This window comes from Rhopalosiphum maidis, chromosome 2 (genome assembly GCF_003676215.2).
Source record: "Rhopalosiphum maidis isolate BTI-1 chromosome 2, ASM367621v3, whole genome shotgun sequence".
NCBI lineage: Eukaryota > Metazoa > Arthropoda > Insecta > Hemiptera > Aphididae > Rhopalosiphum > Rhopalosiphum maidis.
The window spans coordinates 38,107,854-38,129,894 of record NC_040878.1 but is presented as its reverse complement, the minus strand read 5'-3'; the positions used below and the strand labels follow the sequence as shown (position 1 = coordinate 38,129,894).

General features: G+C 27.9%; 1 protein-coding gene across 1 annotated transcript; it reads right to left on the bottom strand.

Annotated features, from left to right (window-relative positions):
* Positions 1 to 18,956: 18,956 nt before the first annotated feature.
* On the bottom strand, positions 18,957 to 21,096 carry LOC113552251 (cytochrome P450 307a1-like). The gene is made up of 3 exons (XM_026955031.1): positions 20,627 to 21,096; positions 19,714 to 20,511; positions 18,957 to 19,647 (listed from the first exon to the last, which is right to left on the bottom strand). Exons 1-3 carry the CDS (start codon positions 21,003 to 21,005, stop codon positions 19,310 to 19,312), a joined length of 1,515 nt encoding a protein of 504 aa, XP_026810832.1. The 5' UTR covers positions 21,006 to 21,096; the 3' UTR covers positions 18,957 to 19,309.
* Between the last annotated feature and the right edge of the window lie 945 nt (positions 21,097 to 22,041).

Genomic DNA, 22,041 nt, shown 5'->3' with positions numbered 1-22,041 from the left:
TTTATATATGATTGCTATATCATATTATTATTCCCAATCTGTTTGTTGTGTCTCGACGTTATTGCGACGCGAACACGTCCCTAGTCTATTTGTAATACGATATTAAATAAAACAACGATGTCTGCAACAGTTGAGTGAGTTTTTATTTCTTTTTATTATTATTCTGGTCACAAATGTGTGACTGAGAGCCGTGTATTCGCTGCTCATCAACTCACTTGACCGTAATTGACCATCCCGAGACACCGTCGATTTTGGGTCTACACGCTGATGGGGAACTCACTAGTCACTCCTAGTCCATGGTCGCTGGTCTATTCCGCGTAAGTCCGCCAGCACTCATCGTGGGTTGTGTGAGAGGCCGCCCCGGTCGTCCAGTCGTGCCAGTCACCAGCAAGCTGATCACCTGCCTAAGTTATTAAGGTAAAATATTTAGAATTAATCTTAAGTACAGCCCCATCTATTATATTTGTACCATGTGGTTATTACACCAAACTGGATCGATCACAGCGCCCCCGTCCCCATAAATAACTTGTATTATCCTGCTTTCCTCATAGATCTCAATATCTCATATACGCTCCCGCTCCTCTGTGTCGTCGTAATGCATGACAGGTCCATTTTTAATCACCAAAATAAAACTAAAATATTGGTCGGTGACCGCTGCAATGCTACTGGTCGCAGTCGTATACTCTCATAATATTTATTAGATAAAAATATTATTGTTCAATTATTTAAATTACATATTGTAAAATAAACTTTAATATTTAATGCTTATACAATTAAAGTACTTTTGAATAATGCTGTTACAATAATTATTACGACATATTGCATAAGATGTATCTCATTACTGCTTTATGCTTAAATTATTATTAAATCTTAAATAATCAAAACAAAATGGGAGAGAGCTAAAATACATTTTGAGGGGGCTAATTCTCCCCTAATTGCGCCAATGAAAAAGTCTGTAAATAAATAGCTCAAAAAAATTTTGAAAATTATTACAAGTATAATGTATATGGAAAATACTAATATTAAAATTTGGTAAAAAATCCAATTATCTATCTACGATCGTTTTTAGGTATCAACAAGAAACTGATTTTATGTAATATTCCCGTAATATTAATTTCCAAATATTAAAGAAGAAAGTACTGGGAATTTTTGATTTTAACCTCTCTCCGCAAAATACCATCTAAATTCACTTCCTACAAGAAAATTTTAAAAATGTTCTCTTTTTCTAGATTCTGAACGGAGCGATATATTGATTTTATAATGATGAGTGTTTTTTTTCTATCTGTTACTGTTATCACCTTTTGGGACAGCAAAATATTTTCATAATTTTTGGGTTGGTTTCTGGTAACAAATTGGATCTAGTAAGTACTATGGAGGTAAAAAACAACGGATTCTAGAAGTTACTTTAAAAAAAAAACTAAGAAACCAAAAAATTAAAGAGGAACGGGAATTTTTACGCACAACTACCAATATCCGAAAAAACCAATTATATTTTTTGGGTGTAACTACTGTAAGTCAAACACGAATAACGTTATACACTTAAAATGTTCACAAATTGTTTATATTATCATATCTTACTAATAATATTCTTTTTTAATATTTTTACATTGTGTAGTAATAAGTAGAAAGTATTTCATATTGTAACTAAATAAATCTAAAAATATATTATTACTTTTATTTTTATTTTTATTTTTTAGACGTTTTTAGTTTAGATGTTCAAAAACGTACAAAATTAGATAAATAAACAAAGAATATTGATTTTAGTTATTTTGCTGTAATTTAAAATTGTTGAGTACTCAAATCTTTATTATTTATTTTATCATTAAAATTTTATGAAAAATAAGAAACTAAAAAATTGTCATATGTTTTTGTTTTATTTTGAGACTGAAGTCATGACTATTATGTAAAGAGTAAAGTTCTTTGTAAACAATAAAGATAAACATTATGAGTTATTTGCTATAAATATTTATTCTGTTCGTGAATTTTATGGTAAAGACGATGGTTTTTCTTTTTTGCTGTTTATATTATACCTTACAGTCTACATAGAATATTATGCCACATTATGCTGAGCATTTGAAATCATTTCTACACGCCACACCACCGCGAGGATGCCGGAAACGAAGTTATACGAGAGGAGCAGGACAACGTCGCATATATCGTTACGTTCAAATCACTGTAGCATCTGATTTGGAAGTAATCAATTATTTAACTATACAATACAATATCTGTATATTTTATATGGTAATTAGGCATTTTGTTTTTGTTGCTAAAAATTCATAAAAGTTTTAGTATTTATTTTTATGGTTTAAAAATATGTTAACGACATAGGATATTCAAACGAAAAAAATTATTTGTCCACAAAGATTTTTGATACTTTTGTTATAATTCAATAAGGACAAAAAACATTAATAGTAAATCTTGAAAAATTGTCCTGTCACTTGGATTATAATTTCCTATACTTAATTAAATTTTCAAAATATTTAGACAAATTTAAAGCTATTTATATTTTCAATTTTCAATTTTTCGAAGTGTTAATAAAATTATGACATAGCAATGACCCTTTTATCTTAATTAAATTATAACTAAATCAATATTAACATGTACCAGTTAAGTATTAATGAATAATTTTTGAAAAAAATCTATCGTATAATATAAATAATATAATATAAAATTATAAATTTATAATATACAGTATATATCATGTCACGACTCGCGAACAGCGTGACATTTTCATGAACGGCGAACGACATTCACGGTTAACGTATATGTGAACAGTAAACACAATGCTTCGTGTAGGTACATTCAAATACTATAAATGATTAAAATGTATAGTATTTGGTACATAAAATAATATTAGTTTTAATTTTATTTTCGACAATATTAATATACTATAAAAATCGATTTTATAAAATACGATATTATATTATTATATTTTAACTTATTACTAACAGTAGACTGTAGACACTTGCATCGTCGGGCGTGCTGTGGAATACTGACAAATTGACGACGAATTGCTATTGTCAATCTGTATCTGTTCCGCCTGCTGTTCGATTGTTTGAACTGTTTCCGCTTCATTGTCTGGGCCCACGGAAACCATTAATGGCTTATCCGCCGTTTCCTTGGATCTAACAACCATACATATTATCAATGCGTTACTTAACAATTCGTGGTTAGAAGTGTTAGAACACGTAAAGAGGGCGCGTTTATATTATATATTATGTATTTATGTTACAAATATTGAAAAATATACTAACGAGAACATCTGTTACTCATATGTGTTTGTACTTCCATTAGTTCTATATTTGACTTCTGCTTCAGTTATACCGTGTCCATCTTCGTTGTCAGGACTAGCATGACAATCTAATATAGCCACCACTGAATAGAGTAATACTGTTTTTCTTCAGCTGTGACTGGTCTACAGATTTCTTCGTCTTTGGTGATGAATGTTCATCTCCAATTATTATACACTATACAGTGATATTTTTTCTATATAGGCATATTACAGTGACTATGTTTAATTAAATCAACGATTACGAGGTCTATATCATCCATGCCCGTTGGCTATGAATATTTCTATGAATATTATTGGATTGGTTATAACCTAAAGGTATTAAAGATAAAGATACATTATTTCTCAAAAACGTGTCTATATTGATTGATTAAAAATATAATAAATACTAGATTTAATATAGCAGAATATAATATTTATTATATAAAATTTAATAAATAATTTCAAATTTTGAGTTAGATATATTAACATTTTCAATTAAATCATCCAGCTAATAATAATTTACACTTCATATTAATAAAATGAGTTCTAATTTGGTATTTCTACCAAATACAAAAATTTTCAAGATTTTAAAAATATGTTCATTAATTATATTTTGAAATTTAAAAAATCAGAATTTGAATAAATTATTATAGTTATTAAATTAAAAATTGTTGTTGGGCGTGCTTAGTGAGTCATTCTGTATAATGGCAGTAAAATTAGACCATATTAACCTTTTGATATTATTATGGATTTGTCACTTTGTTATTTTGAGTGCAGAATATGCTATATTGAATTTTTTTAGGAATGGGAGGAGATGAGAAAGTACAAAATACTATAGTTATATACTTTCAACACAGATTTAATAATATTATCAAATAGCCAAAGAAAATTTGATCTAAAAAAAGGGTTGAAAAACGATCATTTGTAACCTTGTGCATTTTTAATTAAACTTGAAAGTTGTACTCTCAGACAATAACCTAACCTAACCTTGTTTTCCAAATGCACTTATGGATAACCCAAATCGTATCATAGGTAACCTTAACTTTTTTTTTTTTAATGCAATACTTTGATTACATCAATATTATCATTTACGATTATTTACGTCTTACGGTTATCGAAAATATGCGAAAATGTTGCAATTTAATATAAATAATAATTATAAAATCTATTATTTTATAATTAATACATTTCTAGTCCGTTCAGAATCTAAAATATTCGTGATTCCTCTAAAGCGGGATAGTCAAATTGTACTTATTACCTACAAAGAAATGATCGAATTGCATTTGGATTGAAAAAAGGCAATGGTCAAACTGCACTCGGGTAAAAAACAGGTAGTGGTTGAACTGCACTCGTTCAAAAAAAGAGTTAAAATGGAAAAAAACGTGAAAACTTGTTACAAGTCGAATGTGTATAGTGAAAACCCGTCAAAAGTATTACGAATCTTATGCTTACGAACGCTATGGTCTACCTATTTAATAAAATTATATATTAGTTCGTTAACGCCATTTAGATAACGCAGTTAATTATTGTCCCCAAGAATTCTAACCTAACTGGATAATAAATAGTTATCAATAAAAATATAAGATTAATATACTTATATTTTATACCGTATGCTATTGAGACCTATGTAATGACTAGAGTGCGGATTTCTATGCAATTGCATATCTTTTTCCTTTTAATATTTTTGGATTTTTGTCAGTTATCTCCACGAATCATCATAATTTGAAGCTAATGGTGAATTTTTTTTGCATATTTCTGCATATTATTTAAAATTTATTGCATATTTTTGCATATTTTGGCAAAATTCAAAATTTATTGCATATTGAAGCGAAAATTTAAAACAATGTATAAAATAATATTTTGTGAACTAGAAAAGTTAAAACTAAATTTCATAGTCACCAAATAATAATTTATACATAAATTTAGTTATAAGATAAATAATCGATTATGACATAAGATAATCGCTCTTGCTGTGTCAGTCGGTTATCGACATATCACTCCGCACAATACTAAGTTGCTTCAAATATGTCTCAATAACTTCGGTTAACTGATAAACGACATAGCTTCACAGAAAAAAAAACTTGAAACGCATATGATTATTCATTTTAATAATAAATACAATTTTAAGAATAAATTAAGTTCAGAAAATTCCCTAATTTTTTTTTTATCAAGTATTTATGTAATTAATTATTATATTAAGTTTTATTGTACATTTTAAATAAATAAAAATTCTTGCATATTTTCATGATTTTTACTGCATATTATATGGCATATTTCGATACTTTTAAGTGCATAAAAATCCGCGCTCTAAACTTATGACCTATGTACATACTTTTACGTCGATGAGTAAATATGAATAATTTAAAAATTATTATAAGCGAATGACTTAGTTGTGTATCAAAGTTATACATTTTACAAAAAAAAAAAAAATGTAAATGATAGTGTTAAATGATGTTGTAACCATCGTGGTTGTCTTTCAAAACTATATCTAAATGAATGTTCTACAGTTATTTTTCGGTGTGTTAATACATAACCACGAAGAGCCACTTAATTTACCCTTTCAAATGCATGATAATTTTATTGAAATACTTTTTTTGAGCCCGAGTGCAGTTTGACTATTACATTTTTTAAATCCGAATGCAATTCGACCATACCCCTCTAAAGAACAGCCGCATCGTTTCCGACATTCGACAGGGATAGCGGTTTAGGTAACGCAAGGACGAGGAGTGTATGATAAAACAATCAAACAAGTTTTATAAAAAAATAAAAAGTAAAAAAAGATAAAACATATACTCTCATCGAAGTTAGATTACTATTCGTTTTATTTTACATTCAAGAATTTTCAATTTTTTCTTTTTTTTCTATTTTCATAATATTATAGAGCTCGTGTGTAAATAACTCCTAGACTTTTAGTCCCACGTGCCTCGCCTGTAGGTACCTATGAGCTGTGACCTATCCGTCTATTCAGCTGGTAATCCGGGTGCGTGTGCGTGCCAAATGACAAGAGTGGAAAAATCGAAATGTTTATTAATCCATCATAATGGGTACACTGCGTACGCCGGTGTTTAAATGACCGCTAATATAATACGGCTGGACGGGGAGGGAATAAAAAATGGCATTACGCGTACATACAGGAAGCCGAAAACAGATTCACTGCAGTCTATTATGGACGGACGGGGTCTAATATGATAATATACATACATAATACACAGGTAGAAGTACATATTATTATATATTTACACGTATTATATTTAGGTATTGTATATACACATATACTTATGTTAGTATAGGGCGGGGAATTGGTTAACATTGAATTTTTACAACGGAGTCGTATAATAATAATAATGCAATACATCTGCCACGCCGGTGATATAAACGTAAACGTATGTAAATCGCATTCAGAAAAAAAATATATTCGTATGTACATATATAGATATACATATATAAATATATATATATACGTATATATATATATTTTTACGTATATAGGTAAATAATACGTCTGTATTATACAGGGTGTAAGGCGTTTTTCCGCACTCATCGTCGTCAATGACTGTTTTGTTTTTGCTTAATAGGTATTTTTGAAATTCTATATCTACTTTAGACGCGTCCAAAACTGTTAAAATTTAAAATTGTTTAGTTCATTGTATAATATTCAAATATTTGTGCTGTAAGAGGTGTGTGGGAGGTGTGTATAACAACCTATTAGACGGCCGTGTGCTTGGCAACGGCAAGACACCCTGTACATAATAGGTGGTGCGTGTATACATACCCACACGGGTTATATATATAATATACCATACAGATATAGAAGACTGTTGCTACAGACATCAGCGCGTTCGGTTTCGACCGAGTATACATAATAATAATAATAATAATAATAATAACAATGAGTATATGACGGTATAATTCGATTATTTGAATATTTTTTTTAAATCCTCCATCACTCGCACATATCGTATTGTTATAACACGCCGCGTGCTTCCTATTATTATTATTATTATTATTATTATTACTACTACTACTATTTTTACCCGCATCAAGTTCAGTTTTTTTCTTCCGCACGAGCATAGTACATTATTATATAGGTATACGTATGTTCTCGCTATATATACATATAAATATATAATACGTCATCATGCGTATACGCCGGTATATTATGATGGTATGATACAACTGTAAAATATTATCTTGTTCGCCGGAGTTTTTTCCCCGGCGCGGTACACCTATAAATACACACGGTACTATCGTATATTATAATCATAATTTACAACGCGCAATATACAGCGTGTATCCGCAGGGGGTGGACCCGACGGATTGCTCATTTAAATTGTTATGATATTTGAGCAGCCAAATCGTCAAAATTCACATACCGCACTAGTACATACGCGGACTTATTGTTGTTATTGTAATTCACGTTTCACGGTGGTTACCACGGGTCGTGTACAAATTAAATGGCGGAAGACAGTTTCCGCCTAAAAGGCGCGCGTGTCCGATACAAAAAAAGAAACCGCGCGGAAGTTGTTGTTATTGAATGTTTGAATGCCGTGTGTTTAATGAATACCTACCGCAGACAACGGCGATATGACTTTCTTCATACGCTGATTTGAGGGTCCAACACTTTTCCGTCAAATATTAAATAAAATACATTAACTTAAAGTGTTAAATTCGAATTAAAAATTTCGAATTCAGGGCTTAAGGTCTACACGGGCCTGTATAAATTGTCACCCGAAGAATGGGACAATTGCTATTTGGTAGTATGTATACAAGACATTTTCTATGGCCTGCATGTTTGAATTACACTTAAAGGGATTTCTACAGACTACTCTTTCGAGCCTTCACGGTGAAGATACCTGTTTTCATTCCAGCGTACTGAATATCAATCGATCCAATTAGTAATTACACTTACACGCCGTTATAGATTTTGAAAACAAAGTTGGACTCCTTATTATCTTATTTAGATAGAACTCTTGAACTGATTTAAATATTAATTTATCAAAATTTGACTTCAAAAATGTAAACATTTTTGTACATTCAACAACTGATTACCTTTATTTAGATAATTGAAATAAGTGGTATATAGAATTTGAAATAAACCTTTAAATCTGTTTCAACATCAAAATACATAACATTTTTAATTTTAATACTCATAGAGCTTGGAAAATTAATTATAATGTTACTCATAAATTGACTTAACTGTGATTAAAAAAACGAGTTATATAAAGACACAACTTATCATAATAATTTATTTGCGAGGATTTTTCACTATCCCTAATTTATTTAGACTCCGATTGTAGTGTTACGGCGTGGCATAGCGTATCCCATAATCGGTTCGAAGTGATCTTAGATGGAGACGGATGCAAAGTGACATTTTTCACTGGACGCCGTTCTTAAATTCGTTTATTTTAAATTGATTAAAATTGATCAAGTTACATGACTTAGCAAGTTAAATTTTTGATATTTATGATTTTTGAAAATAATAATATTATAGTTATATGTTGGCAGAAAACTAAAACAGATCGCATTTGTATAAATCAAGCTTCATCGTAAGAGGACGTTTTGATGTGATAATCCATACCATTTCCAGTACAATAGTATTTTTTCATTTATTAAGTTTTATAATACTACAACTTTCTGGGACAATAAAATATTGTCAATTTAACTTAGAGAGGTTCCTATAAATATTGATCCTATAGAACAGGGGTGGCCTCAACGAGGCTCGCGAGCCGAGCCTTAAATCAATTTAATGCGGCTCTTGAACCAAACTTAGACTAACATTAAATGAAAGAAATGTTCCTTCATTTGATTTAAAATGAAAAATGTATCTCAATTTTATAAACATTGCTCTACAATGCGGCTCACCTCGAATCAACTTTATAAATTTGTGGCTCCCAAAGTTAAGGTTAGTGGCCACCCCTGCTATAGAAGATAAAATACGTATGAGCAAAAATCATTTTCCTACTATGTATGACATATTGACCTATATATAATAATTCAATTAGTAGCAAGTTAGTAAATGAGGTAAGATCATGCGATTATACATAACAATAATTATTAATTTATGTTGTTCGTAAATAATAGATTTTGATTAGTACAATTATTAAACACTAAATTTAAATAATTAATAGTAGTATAATATATATTTTATAATATTTTATAACTTTTTTAGAACATAAATTAATTAAAGCTTACTTATTGTTAGAAATAAGAAAAATTTATTCAAACATGATAAATTTGAATTTTTTTTTAAATTTTAAATCATATACCTAATCTGTTTAGAGAGACATAAATACTGTTCAAATACAATACTCGTATATCATAAACTAAATCATAACTTTAATTAAAGTAAAATTTGTGGTACATTGATGACAACAACAAACGATTATTGTATAGTGTCCTTTTTGTTCAATAAATATTAATATTCTGTGTAGTGAATTGTTTCCATATAAATACGACTGTAAATAATAATACACTCATATAGTAGATACCTATGTCGTATGTTTAATAGTAATAGTAAAATAATTTTTTATCACTTGTGTTGTGTCAACACGATCGCAAACACTTGTAAATTATAATACATTGTTATTTACAAGAAACCATCACTTAATGATGCCTTGGATCTAATATTGCCTATTCATTACTCCTCAAAGCTACAATACCTTTATATTATTATTTATTCATATTTCATGTATTATATTAAAAACATTTTCTATCTAATATTATAATTATTAATACATTTTGCTTTCATTTAAAACATTTTATTTTGTAAAGACTTTATATTTTACATTTAAGTTCATTTATACATTATATTATATTGTGTATTGCAGTGTTCTTTTTTCTTCATTACTTATATTTATAATCATTTTTTTTTTTTTGTAATGAATTTTATAAAACTTATGAAAACTATATTATTACAATACCAAAATAAAGGTATGAAAATGACGAGATATTCTTTATTGTAATTACATCGCATTCATTTTTACGGAAAGATGCATCCTTTCGATATCAAAAATAATGGTAGCGAAAATATAAAATTGATGTCTCATTATACATCATATTATGAGACACAAGAAGTTCAATATGCATAATGGTGGATATTTATAATTAAATATGTTGTTTCCTATGTATAATGTATATATTTTTCTTTTAGTGAAATTTAGTATAATGATTATTGAATACATTTTTAAAGTTGTGAAACGAAATACTGATAAATGTCACTGTAAATTTCATAATTTTAATTTAAAAAAATAATACGACTTTATTTATTTGTATTTGCTAAATATCAGGTACAATATACTTAAAATAGCATATTTTGAATTGAATGCATATATTATATTAAACTTGTAAAATTTTGATATTTTCATAGGTTTTTTTGAATAAAGCATTTAAACTATAATTGATATATATTATAATTAAAAAGCAAGTATCTCATAGTAGCTGTTATTGTTAGACTAAAATAAATTCACATATTATTGTCTCGTGTCTGTATTCCATTAGGTTTACTATTCATTTTTTGTTATAAATTATAATTTTTAATTCAAGTGAGTGCGATTCACTCAAAAAGTCACGTGTAAAGCGTATACTTAAATAAAAAAAAAAAATCCTTGAATATTCTGCAACGTCTATACTGAGTTTTCAGCATGTGTAACAGCTACCTATATCTATGTTTATTATAAATCGAAACACAAGTATGAAAACATTATTATTTATTATAATGATGTTTGTGGTACAATTTATCAACTCTCCATCCTTATGCAAAACAATGTTAATCATGTGTCAAACATGTTATCGGATATTAAATATTAATATTTAATATCCGATGTTGACGTTTTATAATATGTAATATCATGTATGTAATATACAACTTGTACGCTATTACGCTATTGTTTATGTATAGTATGTTGTTAATAACTTTGACGACTATTGCCTATGGCACACATTATAATAAACGTAGTATAATAATGTTATAGTAAAAAGTAAAACTATAATAAATACTGGAAACTAGTATAATAATATTATTTATACGATTTACATTTTACACATTGCGAATTTGTCACTTTTATGAAAAACGTATTATTTACTACGGAGACATGACTGATGTGACTTACGAGTTACTAATAAGTCCATAATAAACAGTTTAATTCTATAATATATTATTATCTATATTATGTAATACAAAGACAATAATTTATTATTTAGATCATCTGCTTCGGAAAGATTTACGTGGCCTTGAATATGTATTAATAAAATATAAAAACATTCGATTCTAAAATCTTCTTTTTTTAAACTTAAATTTTTTATTTTCATAATTTGTCACATTTTATTTTCTTTTAACAATAAATGGAAATAACGTGTTTTCATATATTATGTCAAATCGTCAAGGATGACAGAATAGAAAAATCACTTTGAAAAAATGCACTTTAATAGTTAAACATGAATAATATTATAAGCTTAACAAAATTCTTAAGATTCGGTGATACTTACTGTGAGATATGATTGTGTGTATAATATACTACTACTTGATATTCTGATTGGAATTTTAAACAGTAAACTATTTCCATACAGCAGTTTTATACTTTATAATTAATATATATATATATAATATGATAATTTTAATGTAAAGTTTATTTTATCAATTAATTTTTATAAAAATGTTTTTAAAAAGTGCCAGAAAACACCACAAAAAACTAAAAATAATTAACTATTTATTCAATACTTACTTAATAGACACGCAAAAAAATTCGAGAAAAATATATTGTTCAAAGTATAAAATATCAGTAACTTGTTTCTACTGTATAATAAATCACAAATTTTAATTTATATAGTACAACTGGAAAAAAATGATAAATTTTAAATTTATTAAATTTGATATTAAGTAAATATTTCTGTTTTCTTTTGTATTTTGTTAGTTTTTCACAATTATTAATAAAACTAATGTGAATTTCTTACTGTTGACCTCAAAAATTACAAACTAGATCAAATTTTCACATTGTTGAAGATTGAAACAAATTGTATATTCCAAAATGTGATAAAATAATAAATAATACACACACTTTATTGTAGTACTTACCATTTACCAATAAACAGTGGTGCATTTAGAAAATACGAGTTCTGAGTCGAAATAAATTCGATTCTACCTCCCTCCCCTAATCAATAACAAATAACATTAACAATATACAAAAATTAAACAAATATTTTGAATAATGTTTTTATATTTTAATTACACATTTAATTTATAAGTATAATATAGTGTAAATAGTGAATTTATAATTTTTTATATGACTTTTGTGAGACGACAACTTCAATAATTTTATTGAAATCTAGATATAAATTTAAAAAAATATATTAATTTAGTGTTAAATTATGATTATTGTTACAGCAGAAACTGCAATGTATTCATGGATACATAATTTTATTACTAATAAACATTATTATTTTGTTAGAACCTTTTTTTGATTTTTAAATTTATTGGGTATTGCCAATAAAACAACTCTCGCTTCACCGAGAAAAATTAGAATTATCATAATAATAATCAGTTGCATTTATATAAATAATCTAATGAGAGGTTCTAAGTTCTAACCAAACGGTGCCACACAAAATTAAAGAAAACCACTATAAAATAATATTTGAGAAAATGATCACCCTGTATGTGAAAACTGAGATATATTTCGTATTCAAAATAAATTGACCTCGATCACATCATATCATGCACATTCATGAATGGAATGTCGACTGTATTTTTCCCTTTTTTTTACTGCCCTAAAGACTTGGTCATTGTCAAGGTTAAGTGTTGATAATTCGTTATGAAGATTTGAATTTTTTTATATATAATATTCCATAGATTATGCTCATAAATATTGTTATGTTTTACATATAATTTCTATTTTATATACCCAATGATGTAAGGTTGACATGAAACAATATTATGACGAAAACCATCATTTGGATAGTTTAGTCGCTACTCGCTCGTTATTGCGGATAAAACTATTTTACTTTCTAACTAAGAATATATTATTGTATAAAATAATACGCACAGAAATGTGATATATACCTACAGATCTGTATTTTACTTGATATTATAAAATTATTGTTATTAAAAATTACTAAATTTATTATATTCTGTAGCATAAAAGTGTATACATTTTGTACTCCCAAATCGTAAATAATACTTATATCATGTTCGCAAAATTTAAAATTATAGATGAAAAGAAATTGTAAGTCTCATAATAAAGAAATTATAAATGTAAAACAAATTTGAAATATTTTAAATATTTAAAGCATTAAAGAATGCTTTATGAGAGATAAAATACAATTTAAACCTTGGAAAAATTAATGCGAAATATTAAATTTAAATAATTTTAAACAAAATGAATCCCATTGGGTTACATGGCATAAAAATGGAAATTTAAATATTCGAATGTTATGGAAATTCAAATCATCTTAAAGAACTTATAAATTATTTAGAAAATGATAATAGATGCATTATTATGATATAATTATTAATATAAAAATTGTACGATGGATGATGATACGCTATTATTTGGCAATTTATTTTTTAAATCAATATAATATTTTTCAGACATTTTTCAGGTATTTACTCACATACATAATAGCTGAAAATACTCTTATGTGTAAAAAAAATCATTAATAATTGATTTTTTTAATTAGTGATTAGCTGATATCTAATTTATTTAATTTACAATTACAATTAAATCTGAGCTGAATTGAAAAAAATAAAAAAATACATGGTTAAACTAATACAATTAAAATAAGGCACATGTCAGAACAAAATAAATTATTTATTGCAATTCAATGTATTAATTAAAAACGCTAAATAAAGAGCATACTTTGAATGACTATTTTATGTATATATATTTGTATAACTGTTTTTTGTATGTTGAAAATACTTTTTATATTATAATCATTTTATATAAATTTCTATTTTCACATGTAAGTTGATTAAATGTATTCAACATATTATTAATCTATGAATTAAAACTTGCACTATTAGCAGCACATAATGTTATCACAACTTTTATAATTAACTTATAAAACTAACTGTAATAATTATATAATAATAGGTAGGTAAGTTTGTGAATTGCGCTAATTATGTTAAGTACCTAACCAAAGCATTCTCATTTATTTTATTTCGATAAGCTTCATTTTCGTAAAATGAAAAATAAGTAGGGCAATTTAAATATTTGAATTATTAGTTTTATACAACTATTCTATTTGCAGACCTATTAAACATTCTTTATTTAAAATAAGCGGTAATTATTACAATGTAAATATTTTATAAATTCGTTTAGCTGTGTATTGATTATACGATTTACAATGTATACACACGCCACACAGATAATAACAAGTATATATGTATAAATATACATATATTTATTATTTTGTAAATTTAGAAACAAAGATTATCCGATGCCGTGTCCAAAATAGTTCTGTACATTTCGTGTCATCGAGTGCTGTCCAGTTTTCACTTTGTAACACTTATCTATTTTTCGAGCATCGGATTATATTGTAATCAGGGGCAATTCAAATGAGGAAGAGATATAAAAACCGCATAATATGGTATTACATAAGAATGAGGTTGAGAATTCATGAATATGTTCAAAAATGATGGAATCAAAGTTAAAATTACAAAATAGAAGGTTAGATACGCATTACCTATAAATTTAAGTGAAATTATGTATAAAAAAAAATGTATCTTAAGCTCACTAATTTACTGTCATTAAACATGTTTGGTAGATGAGAAATTGTACTTAAATACATTGCTTAGACCAAATGTAAAACAAAATCATTTATGCTTTATTTGTTGTAAATATATACAAATGTATTAAGATTTATCGACCAATACGTGTGATTGCAATGTTTGACATTACAACATTTACAAAACAAGCCTATTGTTAAACAGGGTCAACAATTACGAATCCTAGCTGACCCAAAGTAGTGTTTTAAAATTCAAAATAAATGCATTATAAATGTGACACTGACTCTGAGCATTTTAAAAAACATTTACAGTTATTAAAATGTATATGCTGCATATACACGAACGAAATGCTAATAATATTAACATTTCATTCGCTGTTCGTTAAATCATTATACATATTTCACTGATGTGCTGTACAGAGATTTTATACCTAATAATAAACATTATAAAAACTAGAAACCTTATTCAAATATATTTTGGGTGAAGTAGTGAATTTAGCTAATGATTGGATATTGTTAGATGAAAATGGTTTTTTTAGCGCTTTGTATGTTGGTATTATAGTTATTACAGTTACTGATTGAAGATATTTTTTTTTTAAAAATATATCAACTATCTATTGGGTATTAAATTTTAAATTTTTATTTTGGGCGGAAAAAATTACTAAAGAACATTCAATAATATTATCCATCTTTCATCTGTAAATATTATGTATTAGTGTGATTTTACATGATTTTTAAATCAAATCGATATAAGATTATCAAAAAAAAAAAAAAAAAAGAAAGTCAATTGATGTGTTCTATACTTAACATATTTAGGTGAATAACTTAACGAATATTACTTTAAACAAAAAGTTATTTATGGTCGTAAATAAATAAATATATTAAATAATAATATAAATGATTATATTATATGATAATATAACGTTATATATCCCTTATAGTTTGATTCGTAAAAATAATAATGTTGTAATAAATTATTGTTATAAGTAACGTTCTATAATATTAAAAAAAAAAAATTAATTTACGTAAATTAACTCTTGTAAAAGTACTAATTTTATAATATCAAAATGTGCTTAGTTTTTTTTTAAGTATAACTTATCTGAGTCCAATAGTAAGTTTCCTTTTATTATAATATAAAGTTTTACATAACATATTTGTTTTGATAATGAAATCGCAATATTTCATTACAGTTATAGTTGTCAAACAAAATAGAGTAAACTAAGAAATGATTATAATTATTATAGAGAGATAAGAAAAGTTACGGTGTATAAAAATATAGCCGTAATAATTCATTTATAATATACTTTTTATATGTTTTACATTTTACTTGGTACTTTATACTTCCAGATGTATATTGAAATATTGAAACAATTTTTGTAATGCATTAATCTGTCCCTAGTCTATTGTATGGTTTTAATGATAATTTTTCTTTAAATTATACGATTCATTCGGAATAGAACAACGACTATACTTTTGCTATTGAATACTTTCAATTATTGAGTGATTGTGTTTGAAATGAATTTCTAATATGAAAAAAAAAACGATGGTGATTTGTTGCGCAATAGAAAATTAAACAGCGTATAACAGAGAGTAATCATTGATATGCTTAAAACAAATCTAGGCGACTAGCAATGTAAGCGTTAGCGTCTAAAGTAATATATTCAGAAACGACTATCGTGGATTACATTTTATATACCATTTTTTTTTATGTACAAACGAAGATCGAAGATGGACGATCGATCTTAAACATTAAATTATGTATAATTTATTCAGTCCTTGGTCATTTCGGTTGCAAAAATAATGTGATCTGAGCGTTGCAATGTGCTGTCCTTTTGTGTGCGAGCAGAAGACTACATCATTATTTTCCGAAAATATAATTTAAAATTCGATTTATTTTGAATAGCTTTTGCAAACTTATATTTTGCAGACAGACGTTCATTATGTAACAATACAATATTTGAATAAAAATAATTATAATAATAAAAAACTTTCCTTAATATAATATGGATTTAATGTATATATTTGCAGCATTTTGCACAAATGCACAACCTATATAAATATAATATAATTATGGTAAAATATAATTTATTGGTATGGTTGTGAAATAAGTAAATAATAATAATTTTTATGCTTAACATTTTCACACAATTAAATTGTCAGAGTAATTTGTAATATTAAGTTTTTGATGCATCTTTTTTTTTTTTTAAATTCCTTTATAAGTAAGTACATATTTAGTAAGTATATTAGTATATTGAGACCTCACGGGTTGTAAAGTATAAAACAACAAATTATAAATTTATGAAAACTGATTGCCTAATTGTACGCGACTAATTATTGTTGAGAAAATGTTTTTCTGTATCATCACATGTTTTATAATAATGTATAATACATTAAATGACTCTATCGTTGAAAATTCCGTATATATTGTCTGAAATATGATATACAATTTCAAATTCAACACAAATATGAAATATTTATATTAAACTGTATACATGGCGTATACATTGTAATAATATATTTATAGTTTGAGATGTTTATCATTTTTTGACAACAGAACTCATTTATTATAATTATTTTATATGGGAACAGTATTAGGTATTATTTTTATTTACGTGGTCAGATTTTCACCAGCGACGAATTAAAAAATTACAGATATCAAGGTTTTACTCAAACTGTGTGTATTTATTCAAATCAAAATTTTCAAGGATGAACATGATTTACATATTTTTAATAAGTACACTTTTATTGAAATAATTATTATAGTATATTATTATGAATAGTAAACACTATACTTAAATTAAAAACAATATACATATAGAAGAAAATTATATGATTTCAAAAACTTATAACTTTACAAAATTGTAATAAAATAATGTTGTACAATTGTTAAATAACTGATTTTAACTTTTTATAAGTTAATAACCAGTAAAATATTTATCATTTTATGTAAATTTTACGGTAGCTAGACTTACGTATAAAACGTAAAAATGAAATCATAACAGATCTTTTAAGCCATTAAAGAATGTCAAACATTTTTAGAGATCATAAATATATTTATTTCAGACATAAAAAAAGCATAAACATGTTTGATATTAGTACATTTATAAACAATTTTTCTTTTACATTTTAACACACAAAAATTCTATAGTATAGGATGTATACTATATATGTTTTTAATTATATAAATTATTTGATAATCAAGTTTTAAACTGTTCTTAGTATAATATTGATTAATACAATTAATAACAAAATAATATAAAAGTATGTTTACAAGTATACACATAGACTACAACTTACAAGTCAATAAATATTTACAAGATTAACAGAAATAACAATAAATTATCTTTGGCTTATATTTTAAAACAGGGATCGACGGCAGGTAAACTCTTTTTACACAGAAATAAAAATAGAGACAGACTATTTTAATTTCAACAAACTGCATTATTTTTATTCTAAAAATTAGCTTCTATAAACTGCCGATATAAAACTTTAAAATATTACTATAAATTATGATACACGCCGACCGACTGCATTGGTAGTGGCCAAAGTGTACGTGGGTATATATAATTGCCAAACCCTGTCCTAAAATATATTATTACTATACCCTCACTATGTTTTTTATGCATTAATATTAAAACTAATATCAATAAAAAAATTTATTAAGTTTTACATAACCTAGCTAAATTCCTATAGATTTTTTTTTAAACATATTTTTTCAAATTATAATGCATTTTCAACTATCCGAACTTTATATATTTTAAAGACTAGAAAGGTAGTTCACAAATCGCACTATGAAACAATCGATATATATCTATATCTATATTTATATCTATATATATATATATATATATTTACTATATTTACTAAATCGTACACTGACGTAAAAACAAATAATAAATAAATAAAATAATCAACATAAATAATTTATTTTGAAATTATCTTGGTAACATTTTTCGGTATATAAATTAATCAGTAATCGCTATTACTATATACGGATGGACGAGCTATAGCTATTACACGTTATCGTCTCACGTAACTGCAAAACCTCACACTCCTAACACATTAATAGGAGCGGGCCTAAAGTTACGCAGGACTCATCAAATAATTGCCATACACACACACATTATCACACATAATATAAACGTACACGAACGCGCGTGCACACACACACACACATACACACATACACACACTCACACACACACACACATACACACACACACACACACACACACACACACACAAAAGCGTAACCTGTGCCGCTGGACGCGTGTCATCTTCGTATCCACTGTAGGATCACCTGCATTTCAAACAGATTTTGACTCACTGTTTCCTGGGTCTGAGGCGGAAGGGAAAAGTAACGAACGGCAATGCTAGGTTCCCTTTTGGTACGGCGTACGATACGTCTTCGACCGGAAGCAGCGTGTACTTGTTCAACAGCGTTCCAATAGTGCAGAACGACAATAGCTGCACCAACTTGTATCCCATGCATGACCGTTTTCCACCACTGAACGGTATGAAGTATTCCGGTTTTTCTAACCTCCCTTCCGCGTTTATGAACCTCTCCGGGCTGAAGTGTTCGGGGCTGTCCCACAGTTCCGGGCTCATGTGTAGACTGTAATTGTTTAAGAACACAGTCGTGCCTTTCGGGATTCGTACACCTATAAAAATAAAACGGTGAGTAAATATGTTCGCACGATCGCGGTATGTTGATCGCGGACACTTACCATCGACCGACGTGTCTCTGTTGGCCAAATGCGGTACGATGGGCGAGGCGATCAGCCGTAGAGATTCGTAAATAACGGCCTCGGTGTACGGCATCTGAGATCGGTCGGAAAGCCCAATTGACCCGGAGGCCTGGATCACGGCATCCGCTTCCTCTTGTATGCGCCGCTGTACATCCGGTCTGTCCACTAGAAATCCTAATGTCTTGACGATGAAATTCGTGATGGCTGAATGACCACCGATAATATCCTCTAGCGAAAAGAGCCCGATGTTTATGTCGAATCCGTCGTCCCGGTCAGGTTGCGTGACAGCGTCAAGCAAATTGTCCACGAAATCCACAGGCTTGGTGCCTGGAACCCATGCAGCTCTCCTTTTGTTGAATATTTCGGTTTCCATGAAATTGCGTATTTTTGAACTCCAGGCTCTAATTTTTTTGAAATGCCAATGGTACAGCGGCATCAAACTGGGTAGAAAGTCACAAGGTGCTCCTTGGTTTACCTCGTAAAACACGTCATCAAAATTTCGTATAAACTCCCTGAACTTGTCGTATGATCTGGAGAATCGGGTGGAACAAAAGTACGACATGAACACGTTGGCACAAGTATGAAGCAACATGTTTTTGATGTCTACACACCCGGTGTCGGTCATAGTGTCTATGGTATCTGTGAAATCGGCCAATTCGGTTTTCAAACACTTGTCCAGTCGGGTATACATGTTGGACGTAGTGTTGGGAAAAGTATGAGCTCTAAGTAGCTCTCGTCGGGTTTTTTGTAGTTGAGACCAGTCGCAGAATGCCAGAGCTATTAAAATAATATTAATAATTAATTACTATTTAATTTTAATTAAAATTGAAATTACGAATTATTATCGTTTTTATTATTATGATTTTTGTATATTCCAATAAATTATACTTACAATTGTTTTTATCGCCTTTGAACAACTGGTTGAATCGACGAAATGAAGGACGGCTGTCGAAATGGTCGCCTTTTATCATTAACACCTCGCGAATATTGTTTAATCCATTGATGACAACACAAGGTACCGATCCCAAGTCCAAACGGAAAACGGATCCCAAGTCGGCCATAATCTCGTCGAACACTCGATACGGAACCTTATAACGTGCCATCAAGTATAAATGGCCAATTATCGGCCACGCTTTGGGTGCGGGTGGATCGACGAAACCCGCGTTGTGGTCCACTTGTTTTGTTTTCAATTCATCTCGAATCAGGAACAACAATACCGCAGTTAACACGAAAAGCAACAAGTAAGTTAAAGAACTGAATACAAACTCCATTATAACTATTATTATTATTATTTATATTTAAATGTTATTAGAATTTATTCGGTTTGTTTAGTTAAAATTATTTTATTTTTTTTTAATCGTCGGTAATCGCACAGCTCAAGCCTCAAATGTGTGTGTATGTGTTGTTGGTGTGGCTGTTAGATGTGTGTGCGGAGCTCTTGCGCTCGACAATTGGTGTTTCACGTTTAGATTTTCCTTTTATACCAAACAGCCACACTACCTGGATCAGATCAGCTGACTGAGAGCATTCAATAAGACAGATCGTGGTAATTTCCATTGCAAATCAGAATTTTTCCCTTTCATCCTGTTGCCTACCTTCGTGTTCACCTACAATATGTAAAACCCGTCGCTTCGGCTAGACGTACATATTAAACAGCCATCTTTGATCGGGCATGACGTAATCTATACACGGATGTTGCTCGTTTGGACTTAATTTTAATATGTTTAAAACTACCTTAGTAAAAACAAAAAATATACAAAACATCGCACAAATTATCTACTATAGTAGTCTAACCTTACCTATGATGTATTACAAAAGTTTCACGTTTAACATTTGATTTAATCCAATAGTTGCTATAGATTATTATTGTCTTGTCATTATACTGTTATTGATAAATGCTATATGTATACACATCCTACTATATTATGTTTATTAATTATTATATTATAATATTGTGCGTAATTATCACTTGCCAGTAATATAAATTACACATAAAAATAAACGGACAGTATTAAGAGAAAAACTTTAATAACAATTTGACTCAAGAATCAAGATAATATAGATTATAAAATAAATACGTAATGACGCATAAGTTAATATTTGTGCAATATATTATGTTCAGCAGTCTTCTTTTTAAAATGTTTGTAGGTAAATTGAGTCACATAACTAAGGTTATTATTAATAACTAATAATAACTATGTTATTTAATATTTGAATACCAATAACATATTAATCATCTCTAAAATGATATTGCCCATTTAGGTAAAAATAAATTGGAAACATTTTTAATACATTTAAATAGTAAGA

Excerpts from the sequence above, each read along its gene's own strand:
- LOC113552251 (XM_026955031.1), bottom strand. The coding sequence starts at position 21,005 with ATGGAGTTTGTATTCAGTTCTTTAACTTACTTGTTGCTTTTCGTGTTA. Across the intron at positions 20,512-20,626 it reads CAAAGGCGATAAAAACAATT|CTCTGGCATTCTGCGACTGG; the intron begins GTAAGTATAATT and ends TTATTTTAATAG. Across the intron at positions 19,648-19,713 it reads CAGAGACACGTCGGTCGATG|GTGTACGAATCCCGAAAGGC; the intron begins GTAAGTGTCCGC and ends TTATTTTTATAG.